General features: G+C 33.8%; 1 protein-coding gene across 8 annotated transcripts in view; it reads right to left on the reverse strand.

The window, feature by feature from the left end:
* Position 1: 1 nt before the first annotated feature.
* LOC143256392 (peregrin-like) overlaps positions 2 to 16,088 on the reverse strand; it is a 75,820-nt gene continuing 59,733 nt past the window's right edge. For all 8 annotated transcript variants that reach the window (XM_076513575.1, XM_076513579.1, XM_076513581.1 and 5 more), the window contains exons 14-16: positions 15,539 to 16,000; positions 14,323 to 14,493; positions 2 to 234 (exon numbers count right to left, since the gene is read on the reverse strand). In XM_076513575.1, coding sequence (XP_076369690.1) covers positions 2 to 234; positions 14,323 to 14,493; positions 15,539 to 16,000 — 866 coding nt within the window. The remainder of the gene's footprint in view (positions 235 to 14,322; positions 14,494 to 15,538; positions 16,001 to 16,088) is intronic.

Here is a 16,088-nt window from a genome sequence, read left to right on the forward strand (position 1 = left end):
TTTAAGCCTGAACTGTGTGATCCACCTCTCCGTGAACCAACAGTTTTCTTTTAAACAATATGGCTGTTCTGCGATTTACCCCAGATGTCGACAATGGATCGTCTGAACCCTCCCCTCCATTTCCTGTAGTTGTTTGTCTGACAACCTTCTTGTTGTCAGCTGTTGTTTCCTCTATATGGTTAGTTGCTTTAGGATTTGTGCCATACACTGTCCTGTTTGCCCCTGTTCCACTAGCTAATTGTCCACACGGAAAAAGAGACAGAAAGAAAGAGAGAAAGGAAACTAAACAAATGAAAACATACAAAACGTTCAAGAGAAAACAACCGAAAATAATGATATATAGTATGTAGAGCACAAGCATAATTCACAATTATTTCTCAAGAAATGTAAAATACATGCAACACAACAAACATTGTATTTATTCAACATCTAAATTGTGAAACTGTCAGATATTGGTGTTATACACTTTGTAGCAAAGGGTTGGTCAGTTTATGTTCTAATGGTCAATTATTCAATTTATGAACGTCAGTTCTTTAATAATGAAATAAAAACTAGAATTAAACCAGATAAGCTATGTCTGACACTAACAACTGGTATAATTATTTTTTCTACATCCTGTTCAAAGTGACCACCCATACACATAATTAAACAGAAACACGCATACACATAAAGTCACAAGATATACATCTTTGCACTAGAAATTCGTATGAACTCAACTTCAACATTTGAACTTACTACCCAGCCAATGCCAAGGCTTGCAAAAGAAACTGACTACTACTTTGAGAAACATACTCAAAATTTATAAAAAAAGAACAAGTTAATCAAAAAGAGGAACAAAAGTTAAAACACAAGATATATATATATAAATACAGTTGAAACTAATTAACAAAAAATAAATAAGACAATGAACTTAAGGAAAGAAAAGATACGACCATGACAGATGGATAGCTCTAGGTTAGTATAAGTAATAATTAACAGTTCTTTAAAACTCTCAAGGTATCACTGTGATGAACAATAACATGCAGTAGAGGAAAGCTAAAGGTAGAAAAACAATACAGTTAGAACCAGCATCTACATCTACAACTGATTTTAAGGATAACTTTTCCAGCATAGTATATGCTATAATACAATTAAAACAGTTACATAAAACTGTAAATACATCACATTCATTACTACAATAAAGTGGTGGGTTTATGTCCCTTGTGATAAACACCAGAATTGGTACACTCAGTTAACTTGTACAAAATGTGATGAAATAGTTGTCAATTCACTGACTGTTTGACTGCAGCATCATGCAATGTCTGACATTACCTAATATAGTTTCTAATGTCACATGGTGCAATATAAGTGAGGAAGAGTATTCTTCATGAAGAGTATGTACAAAACAAAATATTTACCTGGAAGAGTAATCAGTAGAAAAAACAAGATATTTACCTGGGAGAGTAATCAGTAGAAAAAACAAGATATTTACCTGGAAGAGTAATCAGTAGAAAAAACAAGATATTTACCTGGGAGAGTAATCAGTAGAAAAACAAGATATTTACCTGGGAGAGTAATCAGTAGAAAAAACAAGATATTTACCTGGGAGAGTAATCAGTAGAAAAAACAAGATATTTACCTGGGAAAGTAATTAGTAGAAAAAATAAGATATTTACCTGGGAGAGTAATTAGTAGAAAAAATAAGATATTTATCTGGGAGAGTAATCAGTAGAAAAAATAAGATATTTACTTGGGAGAGTAATCAGTAGAAAAAATAAGATATTTACCTGGAAGAGTAATCAGTAGAAAAAATAAGATATTTACCTGGAAGAGTAATCAGTAGAAAAAATAAGATATTTACCTGGGAGGGTAATTAGTAGAAAAATAAGATATTTACCTGGGAGAGTAATTAGTAGAAAAGATATTTACTTTGGAGAGTAATTAGTAGAAAAGATATTTACTTTGGAGAGTAATTAGTAGAAAAGATATTTACTTTGGAGAGTAATTAGTAGAAAAACATTTATCTAGGAGAGTAATTAGCAGAAAAATAAGATATTTACCTGGAAGAGTAATTAGTAGAAAAAATAAAATATTTACCTGGGAGAGTAATTAGTAGAAAAAATAAGATATTTACCTGGGAGAGTAATTGGTAGAAAAGATATTTACTTTGGAAAGTAATTAGTAGAAAGAAAAAGATATTTACCTGGGAGAGTAATTAGTAGAAAAACATTTATCTAGAAGAGTAATTTGTAGAAAAACGTTTCTTTCTCCCTGAAGAATAAATACATAGCAGAAATAATTAATTCTCACTATATAGTATGTAGCAATGAAGGTTATTATCACTATAGTGTGTAGCAATGAAGGTTATTCTCACTATAGTGTGTAGCAATGAAGGTTATTCTCACTATAGAGTGTGTAGCAGTGAAGGTTATTCTCACTATAGAGTATGTAGCAGTGAAGTTGATTCTCACTATAGAGCGTGTAGCAGTGAAGGTTATTCTCACTATACAGTATGTAGCAGTGAAGGCTATTCTCACTATACAGTATGTTGCAGTGAAGGTTATTCTCACTATACAGTATGTTGCAGTGAAGGTTATTCTCACTATACAGTATGTTGCAGTGAAGGTTATTCTCACTATACAGTATGTTGCAGTGGTTATTCTCACTGTAGAGTGTGTAGCAATGAAGGTTATTCTCACTATACAGTGTGTAGCAGTGAAGGTTATTCTCACTATAGTGTGTGTAGCAGTGAAGGTTATTCTCACAATAGAGTGTGTAGCAATGAAGGTTATTCTCACTATACAGTATGTAGCATTGAAGGTTATTCTCACTATAGAGTGTGCAGCAATGAAGGTTATTCTCACTATAAAGTGTGTAGCAGTGAAGGTTATTCTCACCATAGTGTGTAGCAATGAAGGTTATTCTCACTATACAGTATGTAGCAGTAAAGGTTATTCTCACTATAGTGTGTAGCAATGAAGGTTATTCTCACTATACAGTATGTAGAAGTGAAGGTTATTCTCACTATAGTGTGTAGCAATGAAGGTTATTCTCACTATAGAGGTTGTAGCAGTGAAGGTTATTCTCACTATAGAGTGTGTAGCAATGAAGGTTATTCTCACTATAGTGTGTAGCAATGAAGGTTATTCTCACTATACAGTATGTAGCAGTGAAGGTTATTGTCACTATACAGTATGTTGCAGTGAAGGTTATTCTCACTGTAGAGTGTGTAGCAATGAAGGTTATTCTCACTATAGAGTGTGTAGCAGTAAAGGTTATTCTCACTATAGAGTGTGTAGCAGTAAAGGTTATCTTCACTATAGAGTGTGTATCAATGAAGGTTATTCTAACTATAGAGTACATAACAGTGATATTTATTCTCCCTATAGAGTACGTAACAGTGATATTTATTCTCCCTATAGAGTACGTAACAGAGATATTCTCTCTATACAGTATGTGACAGAGATATTCTCTCTATAGAACATATTAGTGTATGTAACATTGACATACATCCTCCCTGTAGAGTATGTAACAGTGAAGGTTATTCTCACTATAGAGTATGTAGCAGTGAAGGTTATTCTCACTATAGAGTGTGTAGCAATGAAGGTTATTCTCACTATAGTGTGTAGCAATGAAGATTATTCTCACTATAGAGTATGTAGCAGTGAAGGTTATTCTCACTATAGAGTATGTAGCAGTGAAGGTTATTCTCACTATAGAGTGTGTAGCAATGAAGGTTATTCTCACTATAGAGTGTGTAGCAATGAAGGTTATTCTCACTATAGTGTGTAGCAGTGAAGGTTATTCTCACTATAGAGAGTGTAGCAATGAAGGTTATTCTCACAGTAGAGTGTGTAGCAATGAAGGTTATTCTCACTATACAGTATGTAGCAGTGAAGGTTATTCTCACTATAGTGTGTAGCAGTGAAGGTTATTCTCACTATAGAGAGTGTAGCAATGAAGGTTATTCTCACAGTAGAGTGTGTAGCAATGAAGGTTATTCTCACTATACAGTATGTAGCAGTGAAGGTTATTCTCACTGTAGAGTGTGTAGCAATGAAGGTTATTCTCACTATAGAGTGTGTAGCAATGAAGGTTATTCTCACTATAGAGTGTGTAGCAATGAAGGTTATTCTCACTACACAGTATGTAGCACTGAAGGTTATTGTCACTGTAGAGTGTGTAGCAATGAAGGTTATTCTCACTATAGAGTGTGTAGCAGTAAAGGTTATTTTCACTATACAGTGTGTAACAATGAAAGTTATTCTCACTATAGAGTACATAACAGTGATATTTATTCTCCTATAGAGTGCGTAACAGTGATATTTATTCTCCTATAGAGTATGTAACAGTGATATTTATTCTCCCTATAGAGTATGTAACAGTGATATTTATTCTCCCTATAGAGTACGTAACAGAGATATTTATTCTCCCTATAAAGTACGTAACAGAGATATTCTCTCTATACAGTATGTCACAGAGATATTCTCTCTATAGAACATATTAGTGTATGTAACATTGACATACATCCTCCCTGTAGAGTATGTAACAGTGAAGGTTATTCTCACTATAGTGTGTGTAGCAATGAAGGTCATTCTCACTATAGAGTGTGTAGCAATGAAGGTTATTCTCACTATACAGTATGTAGCAGTGAAGGTTATTGTCACTATACAGTATGTTGCAGTGAAGGTTATTCTCACTGTAGAGTGTGTAGCAATGAAGGTTATTCTCACTATAGAGTGTGTAGCAGTAAAGGTTATTCTCACTATAGAGTGTGTAGCAGTAAAGGTTATTTTCACTATAGAGTGTGTAGCAGTAAAGGTTATCTTCACTATAGAGTGTGTATCAATGAAGGTTATTCTAACTATAGAGTACATAACAGTGATATTTATTCTCCCTATAGAGTACGTAACAGTGATATTTATTCTCCCTATAGAGTACGTAACAGAGATATTCTCTCTATACAGTATGTGACAGAGATATTCTCTCTATAGAACATATTAGTGTATGTAACATTGACATACATCCTCCCTGTAGAGTATGTAACAGTGAAGGTTATTCTCACTATAGAGTATGTAGCAGTGAAGGTTATTCTCACTATAGAGTGTGTAGCAATGAAGGTTATTCTCACTATAGTGTGTAGCAATGAAGATTATTCTCACTATAGAGTATGTAGCAGTGAAGGTTATTCTCACTATAGAGTATGTAGCAGTGAAGGTTATTCTCACTATAGAGTGTGTAGCAATGAAGGTTATTCTCACTATAGAGTGTGTAGCAATGAAGGTTATTCTCACTATAAAGTGTGTAGCAATGAAGGTTATTCTCACTATAGTGTGTAGCAGTGAAGGTTATTCTCACTATAGAGAGTGTAGCAATGAAGGTTATTCTCACAGTAGAGTGTGTAGCAATGAAGGTTATTCTCACTATACAGTATGTAGCAGTGAAGGTTATTCTCACTATAGTGTGTAGCAGTGAAGGTTATTCTCACTATAGAGAGTGTAGCAATGAAGGTTATTCTCACAGTAGAGTGTGTAGCAATGAAGGTTATTCTCACTATACAGTATGTAGCAGTGAAGGTTATTCTCACTGTAGAGTGTGTAGCAATGAAGGTTATTCTCACTATAGAGTGTGTAGCAATGAAGGTTATTCTCACTATAGAGTGTGTAGCAATGAAGGTTATTCTCACTACACAGTATGTAGCACTGAAGGTTATTGTCACTGTAGAGTGTGTAGCAATGAAGGTTATTCTCACTATAGAGTGTGTAGCAGTAAAGGTTATTTTCACTATAGAGTGTGTAACAATGAAAGTTATTCTCACTATAGAGTACATAACAGTGATATTTATTCTCCCTATAGAGAACGTAACTGTGATATTTATTCTCCCTATAGAGTATGTAACAGTGATATTTATTCTCCCTATAGAGTATGTAACAGTGATATTTATTCTCCCTATAGAGTACGTAACAGAGATATTTATTCTCCCTATAAAGTACGTAACAGAGATATTCTCTCTATACAGTATGTCACAGAGATATTCTCTCTATAGAACATATTAGTGTATGTAACATTGACATACATCCTCCCTGTAGAGTATGTAACAGTGAAGGTTATTCTCACTATAGTGTGTGTAGCAATGAAGGTCATTCTCACTATAGAGTGTGTAGCAATGAAGGTTATTCTCACTATACAGTATGTAGCAGTGAAGGTTATTGTCACTATACAGTATGTTGCAGTGAAGGTTATTCTCACTGTAGAGTGTGTAGCAATGAAGGTTATTCTCACTATAGAGTGTGTAGCAGTAAAGGTTATTCTCACTATAGAGTGTGTAGCAGTAAAGGTTATTTTCACTATAGAGTGTGTATCAATGAAGGTTATTCTAACTATAGAGTACATAACAGTGATATTTATTCTCCCTATAGAGTACGTAACAGTGATATTTATTCTCCCAAAAGAGTACGTAACAATGATATTTATTCTCCCTATAGAGTACGTAACAGAGATATTCTCTCTATACAGTATGTGACAGAGATATTCTCTCTATAGAACATATTAGTGTATGTAACATTGACATACATCCTCCCTGTAGAGTATGTAACAGTGAAGGTTATTCTCACTATAGAGTATGTAGCAGTGAAGGTTATTCTCACTATAGAGTGTGTAGCAATGAAGGTTATTCTCACTATAGAGTGTGTAGCAATAAAAATTATTCTCACTATAGAGTATGTAGCAGTGAAGGTTATTCTCACTGTAGAGTATGTAGCAGTGAAGGTTATTCTCACTATAGAGTGTGTAGCAATGAAAGTTATTCTCACTATAGAGTGTGTAGCAATGAAGGTTATTCTCACTATAGTGTGTAGCAGTGAAGGTTATTCTCACTATAGAGAGTGTAGCAATGAAGGTTATTCTCACTGTAGAGTGTGTAGCAATGAAGGTTATTCTCACTATACAGTATGTAGCAGTGAAGGTTATTGTCACTATACAGTATGTTGCAGTGAAGGTTATTCTCACTGTAGAGTGTGTAGCAATGAAGGTTATTCTCACTATAGAGTGTGTAGCAATGAAGGTTATTCTCACTATAGAGTGTGTAGCAATGAAGGTTATTCTCACTACACAGTATGCAGCACTGAAGGTTATTCTCACTATAGAGTGTGTAGCAATGAAGGTTATTCTCACTACACAGTATGTAGCACTGAAGGTTATTGTCACTGTAGAGTGTGTAGCAATGAAGGTTATTCTCACTATAGAGTGTGTAGCAGTATAGGTTATTTTCACTATAGAGTGTGTAACAATGAAGGTTATTCTCACTATAGAGTGTGTAGCAATGAAGGTTATTCTCACTATAGAGTACATAACAGTGATATTTATTCTCCCTATAGAGTACGTAACAGTGATATTCATTCTCCCTATAGAGTAGGTAACAGTGATATTTATTCTCCCTATAGAGTACGTAACAGAGATATTTATTCTCCCTATAGAGTACGTAACAGTGATATTTATTCTCCCTATAGAGTATGTAACAGTGATATTTATTCTCCCTATAGAGTACGTAACAGAGATATTCTCTCTGTACAGTATGTAACAGAGATATTCTCTCTATAGAACATATTAGTGTATGTAACATTGACATACATCCTCCCTGTAGAGTATGTAACAGTGAAGGTTATTCTCACTATAGAGTGTGTAGCAATGAAGGTTATTCTCACTATAGAGTGTGTAGCAATGAAGATTATTCTCACTATAGAGTATGTAACAGTGAAGGTTATTCTCACTATAGAGTGTGTAGCAATGAAGGTTATTCTCACTATAGAGTGTGTAGCAATGAAGGTTATTCTCACTATAGAGTGTGTAGCAATGAAGGTTAATCTCACTATAGTGTGTAGCAGTGAAGGTTATTCTCACTATAGTGTGTAGCAGTGAAGGTTATTCTCACTATAGAGAGTGTAGCAATGAAGGTTATTCTCACTATACAGTATGTAGCAGTGAAGGTTATTCTCACTGTAGAGTGTGTAGCAATGAAGGTTATTCTCACTATAGAGTACATAACAGTGATATTTATTCTCCCTATAGAGTACGTAACAGTGATATTCATTCTCCCTATAGAGTATGTAACAGTGATATTTATTCTCCCTATAGAGTACGTAACAGAGATATTTATTCTCCCTATAGAGTACGTAACAGTGATATTTATTCTCCCTATAGAGTATGTAACAGTGATATTTATTCTCCCTATAGAGTACGTAACAGAGATATTTATTCTCCCTATAAAGTACGTAACAGATATTCTCTCTATACAGTATGTAACAGAGATATTCTCTCTATAGAACATATTAGTGTATGTAACATTGACATACATCCTCCCTGTAGAGTATGTAACAGTGAAGGTTATTCTCACTATAGAGTATGTAACAGTGAAGGTTATTCTCACTATAGAGTGTGTAGCAATGAAGGTTATTCTCACTATAGAGTGAGTAGCAATGAAGGTTATTCTCACTATACAGTATGTAGCAGTGAAGGTTATTGTCACTATACAGTATGTTGCAGTGAAGGTTATTCTCACTGTAGAGTGTGTAGCAATGAAGGTTATTCTCACTATAGAGTGTGTAGCAGTGAAGGTTATTCTCACTATAGAGTGTGTAGCAGTAAAGGTTATTTTCACTATAGAGTGTGTATCAATGAAGGTTATTCTAACTATAGAGTACATAACAGTGATATTTATTCTCCCTATAGAGTACGTAACAGAGATATTCTCTCTATACAGTATGTGACAGAGATATTCTCTCTATAGAACATATTAGTGTATGTAACATTGACATACATCCTCCCTGTAGAGTATGTAACAGTGAAGGTTATTCTCACTATAGAGTATGTAGCAGTGAAGGTTATTCTCACTATAGAGTGTGTAGCAATGAAGGTTATTCTCACTATAGAGTGTGTAGCAATGAAGATTATTCTCACTATATAGTATGTAGCAGTGAAGGTTATTCTCACTATAGAGTATGTAGCAGTGAAGGTTATTCTCACTATAGAGTGTGTATCAATGAAGGTTATTCTCACTATAGTGTGTAGCAATGAAGGTTATTCTCACTATAGTGTGTAGCAGTGAAGGTTATTCTCACTATAGAGAGTGTAGCAATGAAGGTTATTCTCACTATACAGTATGTAGCAGTGAAGGTTATTGTCACTATACAGTATGTTGCAGTGAAGGTTATTCTCACTGTAGAGTGTGTAGCAATGAAGGTTATTCTCACTATAGAGTGTGTAGCAATGAAGGTTATTCTCACTATAGTGTGTAGCAATGAAGGTTATTCTCACTACACAGTATGTAGCACTGAAGGTTATTGTCACTGTAGAGTCTGTAGCAATGAAGGTTATTCTCACTATAGAGTGTGTAGCAATGAAGGTTATTCTCACTATAGAGTGTGTAGCAATGAAGGTTATTCTCACTATAGAGTGTGTAGCAATGAAGGTTATTCTCACTATAGAGTACATAACAGTGATATTTATTCTCCCTATAGAGTACGTAACAGTGATATTTATTCTCCCTATAGAGTATGTAACAGTAATATTTATTCTCCCTATAGAGTACGTAACAGAGATATTCTCTCTATACAGTATGTAACAGAGATATTCTCTCTATAGAACATATTAGTGTATGTAACATTGACATACATCCTCCCTGTAGAGTATGTAACAGTGAAGGTTATTCTCACTATAGAGTATGTAACAGTGAATGTTATTCTCACTATAGAGTGTGTAGCAATGAAGGTTATTCTCACTATAGAGTGTGTAGCAATGAAGATTATTCTCACTATAGAGTGTGCAGCAGTGAAGGTTATTCTCACTATATAGTATGTAACAATGAAGGTTATTCTCACTATAGAGTGTGTAGCAATGAAGGTTATTCTCACTGTAGAGTGTGTAGCAATGAAGGTTATTCTCACTATAGAGTATGTAGCAGTGAAGGTTATTCTCACTATAGAGTGTGTAGCAATGAAGGTTATTCTCACTGTAGAGTGTGTAGCAATGAAGGTTATTCTCACTGTAGAGTGTGTAGCAATGAAGGTTATTCTCACTGTAGAGTGTGTAGCAATGAAGGTTATTCTCACTATAGAGTGTGTAGCAGTGACAGTTATTCTCACTATAGAGTGTGTAGCAGTGAAGGTTATTCTCACTATATAGTGTGTAACAATGAAGGTTATTCTCACTATAGAGTGTGTAGCAATGAAGGTTATTCTCACTATAGAGTGTAGCAATGAAGGTTATTCTCACTATAGAGTACATAACAGTGATATTTATTCTCCCTATAGAGTACGTAACAGTGATATTTATTCTCCCTATAGAGTACGTAACAATGATATTCTCTCTATACAGTACGTAAGAGAGATATTCTCTCTATAGAACATATTAGTGTATGTAACATTGACATACATCCTCCCTGTAGAGTATGTAACAGTGAAGGTTATTTTCAATATAGAGAATGTAGCAGTAAGGGTTATTCTCCCTACAGAGAATATTTAGTGTACATAACAGAAGATTAGTTTCCCTATAAAGTATGTAACATAAAATGTTATTCTCTCTATACAGTACGTAGCAGTAGGGTTATTGTCCCTACACAGTATGTAACATATTCTAAAGACAGCTGGTATGGGTATTAAAACTCAGTAATATAAAGTACTGAACAACATTACAACCTCCTTAGGTCACTTCAGTTAAAAACAATTTGGAATGCGTAGGACTATAGAAATACTGCTTTTTCATAAGCTTCAGGTCATATCTGTCCTTTTCTTTCCATCCTTACACAATTTCAACAATAAGCACATATTTCACACACAGTAGAATGTGCACTATACCACAACACGAGGGCTCTGCACAGCATGGGATATGAATAATGTTATACCACAACAACAGATATACACAAGGTGTATGCAACAAAATACGAGTACACAACATAGGATATAAATAATGTTATACCACAACAACAGATATACACAAGGTGTATGCAACAAAACAGAGCACACAACATGGAATATAAATAATGTTATTCCACAACAACAGATATACACAAGGTGTATGCAACAATATAAGAGTACACAACATGGGATATAAATAATGTTATACCACAACAACAGATATACACAAGGTGTATGCAACAAAACAGAGTACACAACATGGGATATAAATAATATTATACCACAACAACAGATATACACAAGGTGTATGCAACAAAATATGAGTACACAACATGGGATCAACACAATAAGTTATAAAACAAAAACATAGGGTATGCATAATATACAATTTGTTACATTTATTATAAACATTCTCTTGCATATATTTTACTTATTTCCAATCAGCAATACTTACTTTAAAACTGTTAAAAAAATCAGTAAAGGTGATTTCTTGTCTACAGTTAAAGAAACCCACTTCCAAATCAGTACAGGTGATTCCTTGTCCATAGTTAAAGAAATCCAGTACCAAATCAGTAGAGGTGTTTCCCTGTCTAAAGTTTAATAAATCTACTTCCAAATCAGTACATATGATTCCATGTTTAGAGTTAAAGAACTCTAGGTTCAAATCAGTACAGGTGATTCCTTCTCTACTGTTAGAGAGATCTACTTCCAAATCAGTACAGGTGATTCCTTGTTTACAGTTAAAGAAAGGTACAGTTACTAAAACCTACCTTCAACTCAGTAAAGGGGCCTTCTTGTCAGTAAAATACTATCTGACTAATAGACGATCAATAATACGAAACATGTTTACAGTGTTATTCAGTTTTCCACAAACATAATGAAAAACCATCAAAAACCTTAACAGTTTTTATTTACGAATGCATTTGTAACAATATAGTCAAAGTAAACCCTAAGATTGTGGATGAAATACCCTCAAAATATTTATAACAGCAAACAATAAAAAAAAATTCACTTACAATAATTACTGAAATATTATAACAAACATCTTAGTAAGAATGTTAATTACTAAGTATATTTTCATAGTTTTAGCACAATTATTCAGAGTTTTACAAAGTAAATTAACCAATTTTGAACTTAAATGTTTTAATGCATCAGGTAATGTGTAAAATGATAATGTGAAGACACTATACTACAATAAACAAAAATAAATTGTGGAAACAGCAAATACCATGTCATTTTGAACAAAGCTTGCTACATGAGAACTTTGTTGTGGCATTGTTAGACAACCCATCCTTATAAACTGAACATAACACTTGTGTTACACTGACATACTTTACAGTCTACATATAATGAGAATGTGTTATATTAACACACCTCATGAAAAAAACACAATGGTATATGGCCTTGCTTTATCAATTACACACAATTAGAAATGTGTAACAACTGTGTTAGGATAACTAGCTTTATCAACTGCACACAATCAGAACTGTATAAAAACTGTGTTAGGTTAGATTGCTTTATCACTTATACACAAAGATAATTGTGTATTACTTTATCTTGTTTTATAAACTATTATTTCTGTTGTAAAGAATTTCCTTTTTTTACATATAATATAACATAAATTATTAGGAAACACAAAATAATTATCCACACACATCCTTACCTTCATTCTTGTGTTCACTCTCTATATACAATATTACATGGATATCTATCATCCACACACATCCTTACCTTCTTTCTTGTGTTCACTCTCTACGTACAATATTACATAGATATCTATCATCCACACAACTCCTTACCTTCATTCTTGTGTTTACTCTCTATGTACAATATGACATAGATATCTATCATCCACACACATCCTTACCTTCTTTCTTGTGTTTACTCTCTATGTACAATATTACATAGATATCTATCATCCACACAACTCCTTACCTTCATTCTTGTGTTTACTCTCTATGTACAATATTACATAGATATCTATCATCCACACACATCCTTACCTTCTTTCTTGTGTTTACTCTCTATGTACAATATTACATAGATATCTATCATCCACACAACTCCTTACCTTCATTCTTGTGTTTACTCTCTATGTACAATATGACATAGATATCTATCATCCACACACATCCTTACCTTCTTTCTTGTGTTTACTCTCTATGTACAATATTACATAGATATCTATCATCCACACACATCCTTACCTTCTTTCTTGTGTTTACTCTCTATGTTCAATATTACATAGATATCTATCATCCACACAACTCCTTACCTTCTTTCTTGTGTTTACTCTCAATGTACAATATTACATAGATATCTATCATCCACACAACTCCTTACCTTCTTTCTTGTGTTTACTCTCTATGTACAATATGACATAGATATCTATCATCCACACAACTCCTTACCTTCTTTCTTGTGTTTACTCTCTATGTACAATATTACATAGATATCTATCATCCACACACATCCTTACCTTCTTTCTTGTGTTTACTCTCTATGTACAATATTACATAGATATCTATCATCCACACTCATCCTTACCTTCATTCTTGTGTTTACTCTCAATGTACAATATTACATAGATATCTATCATCCACACAACTCCTTACCTTCTTTCTTGTGTTTACTCTCTATGTACAATATTACATAGATATCTATCATCCACACAACTCCTTACCTTCTTTCTTGTGTTTACTCTCTATGTACAATATTACATAGATATCTATCATCCACACAACTCCTTACCTTTCTTTTCTTGTGTTTACTCTCTATGTACAATATTACATAGATATCTATCATCCACACAACTCCTTACCTTCTTTCTTGTGTTTACTCTCTATGTACAATATTACATAGATATCTATCATCCACACAACTCCTTATCTTCTTTCTTGTGTTTACTCTCAATGTACAATATTACATAGATATCTATCATCCACACAACTCCTTACCTTCTTTCTTGTGTTTACTCTCTATGTACAATATGACATAGATATCTATCATCCACACACATCCTTACCTTCTTTTCTTGTGTTCACTCTCTATGTACAATATTACATAGATATCTATCATCACACACATCCTTACCTTCTTTCTTGTGTTCACTCTCGTTGCATAATATTACATAGATATCTATCATCCACACAACTCCTTATCTTCTTTCTTGTGTTTACTCTCAATGTACAATATTACATAGATATCTATCATCCACACAACTCCTTACCTTCTTTCTTGTGTTTACTCTCTATGTACAATATGACATAGATATCTATCATCCACACACATCCTTACCTTCTTTCTTGTGTTCACGCTCTATGTTCAATATTACATAGATATCTATCATCCACACACATCCTATTCTTCTTTCTTGTGTTCACGCTCTATGTACAATATGACATAGATATCTATCATCCACACACATCCTTACCTTCTTTCTTGTGTTCACTATCTTTTTTTTTCTCGCGTTCCTTTTCTCGATCTTGTGACTGCTTGACTGTACTTGCTCTTCGAGATCTACCAGTAAAAGGTTTATCTTTCTTAGGCAACTTTTCTGGTGGTTCAGCCAGAACTGGGGTAGCCAAATGTTTCTGAGTCCTTCCTGAATAACAAGAGAAGGTAACTGTAGCATAAGGAATAGTGTACTTTTCCCTAAGTGCTTCTTTATGAGTGCAGGGGGCACAGTATCATGTGATCATATAATGATCTTTGCTCCTGGATATTTTTTAATATTAGCTGTATCTTCTTTAAATTTATTATCAGGAACATATAAACTGTAATTTACTCTTTGTGGCTGTTTGATGTCTTACAAAATATTACACATTTTATTAAACTAAAATTGAAGAATTTATATCAGGAAGATAATCAATTTTGAAAGATATTTTTTGACCACACACTAAATTGTAAAGAATCTCATCTTCACAATTCTTACTATAATGGACACACATATGTATCTATCTATGTACATCACTAAAAGCAGAAATACCACTTGGCACCATCTATTCAATTGCACTACTAACTAAATCCAATAACAATATTTTATATTTTGTACATTCAAGGTTCAGATAATTAGAAAAATAACTACAAAGTGTGCAATAACCATTTGTTTTATACCAGAACAATTTAAATAAATGTACTCTCTTCAAGAGAAAAACACAAGTTTCACTAAAGTTGTATGTGATGATTTAATTATATCTTCACTGATGTAATTTTTAAATATAGTACTAAGAAAACTTAGTTTTTCAAAAAACTTTTTTCAGTAAAGGGTAACATATTTACACATGAAAAGACATTACAGTTTACAGCACCATTATCTAAACACTCCTCCCATGTGTTTTTTCCCAGAAAATCCTTTTCTGGAAAATAATCACTCTTTCTAAATTATTTCAATGAGGTATACTGCAATTAGCTATCACTAGCACACATATCAACCTGTAGGGCAGTGTTTCTCCTGGTACTAACAGTTTAAAATAGATGTTTAAAAATATTCTTCAAAATAATATTTTTTTTGTTTTAACAAATTATCACAGTTTATTATTTTAAACACATTTGCAACAAATCTCTCAACCAATATATACTATGCTACACACAAGGAGGTCTTAAAATGTTTAAGTATTACTACTTATGAGCTAAATCTCAAGAGCTACCTCTGTGAGAATGTGGGTGCTCTTTGTCCCAATCCTTTGGTTTGCTACTTGGAATAGGGGCCTGAGGCTTTAGCACAGGAGGCGACGTGTTTCTTTTGGGGGACCGGCCAGATACAGCTCCACCACTTTTATGAGACCTTGTAGGAAGAGGACTTGTTGAGGGACTGGAAAGATGTGGAGGGGGAGAGGATGCTGTCCGTTTACTGAGTTTAGGGGATTTTGCTGGGGGTAGTGCTGGGGGTGAGGTAACACGTTTGGGTGAGCGAATACTAGTTGCTGACTTTGCAGCTGTTTTAGAGGCTTTCTTTTTCACAGTCTTTTTTAACCCTCTGGTTTTTGGACTTCTTTTTGGAGCAACGGGTGGAGGTTGTGGTGAAACAGAAAAGGTCAGAGAAGGTGGTGACAGTGGAGAAGGCAGTGGTAAAGACTCAGAACTTGTGGAGGTTATGTCATCTTCCAAAGCTTTAAAAATAAAAAAAATTGTCTAAGCTCAATAATTTAGCAAAAACAAATGTTCAGTCTAAATGGACACGGAGATGAAAGTGAAAAA

The sequence above is a fragment of the Tachypleus tridentatus genome, chromosome 7 (assembly GCF_004210375.1).
Source record: "Tachypleus tridentatus isolate NWPU-2018 chromosome 7, ASM421037v1, whole genome shotgun sequence".
Classification (NCBI taxonomy): domain Eukaryota; kingdom Metazoa; phylum Arthropoda; class Merostomata; order Xiphosura; family Limulidae; genus Tachypleus; species Tachypleus tridentatus.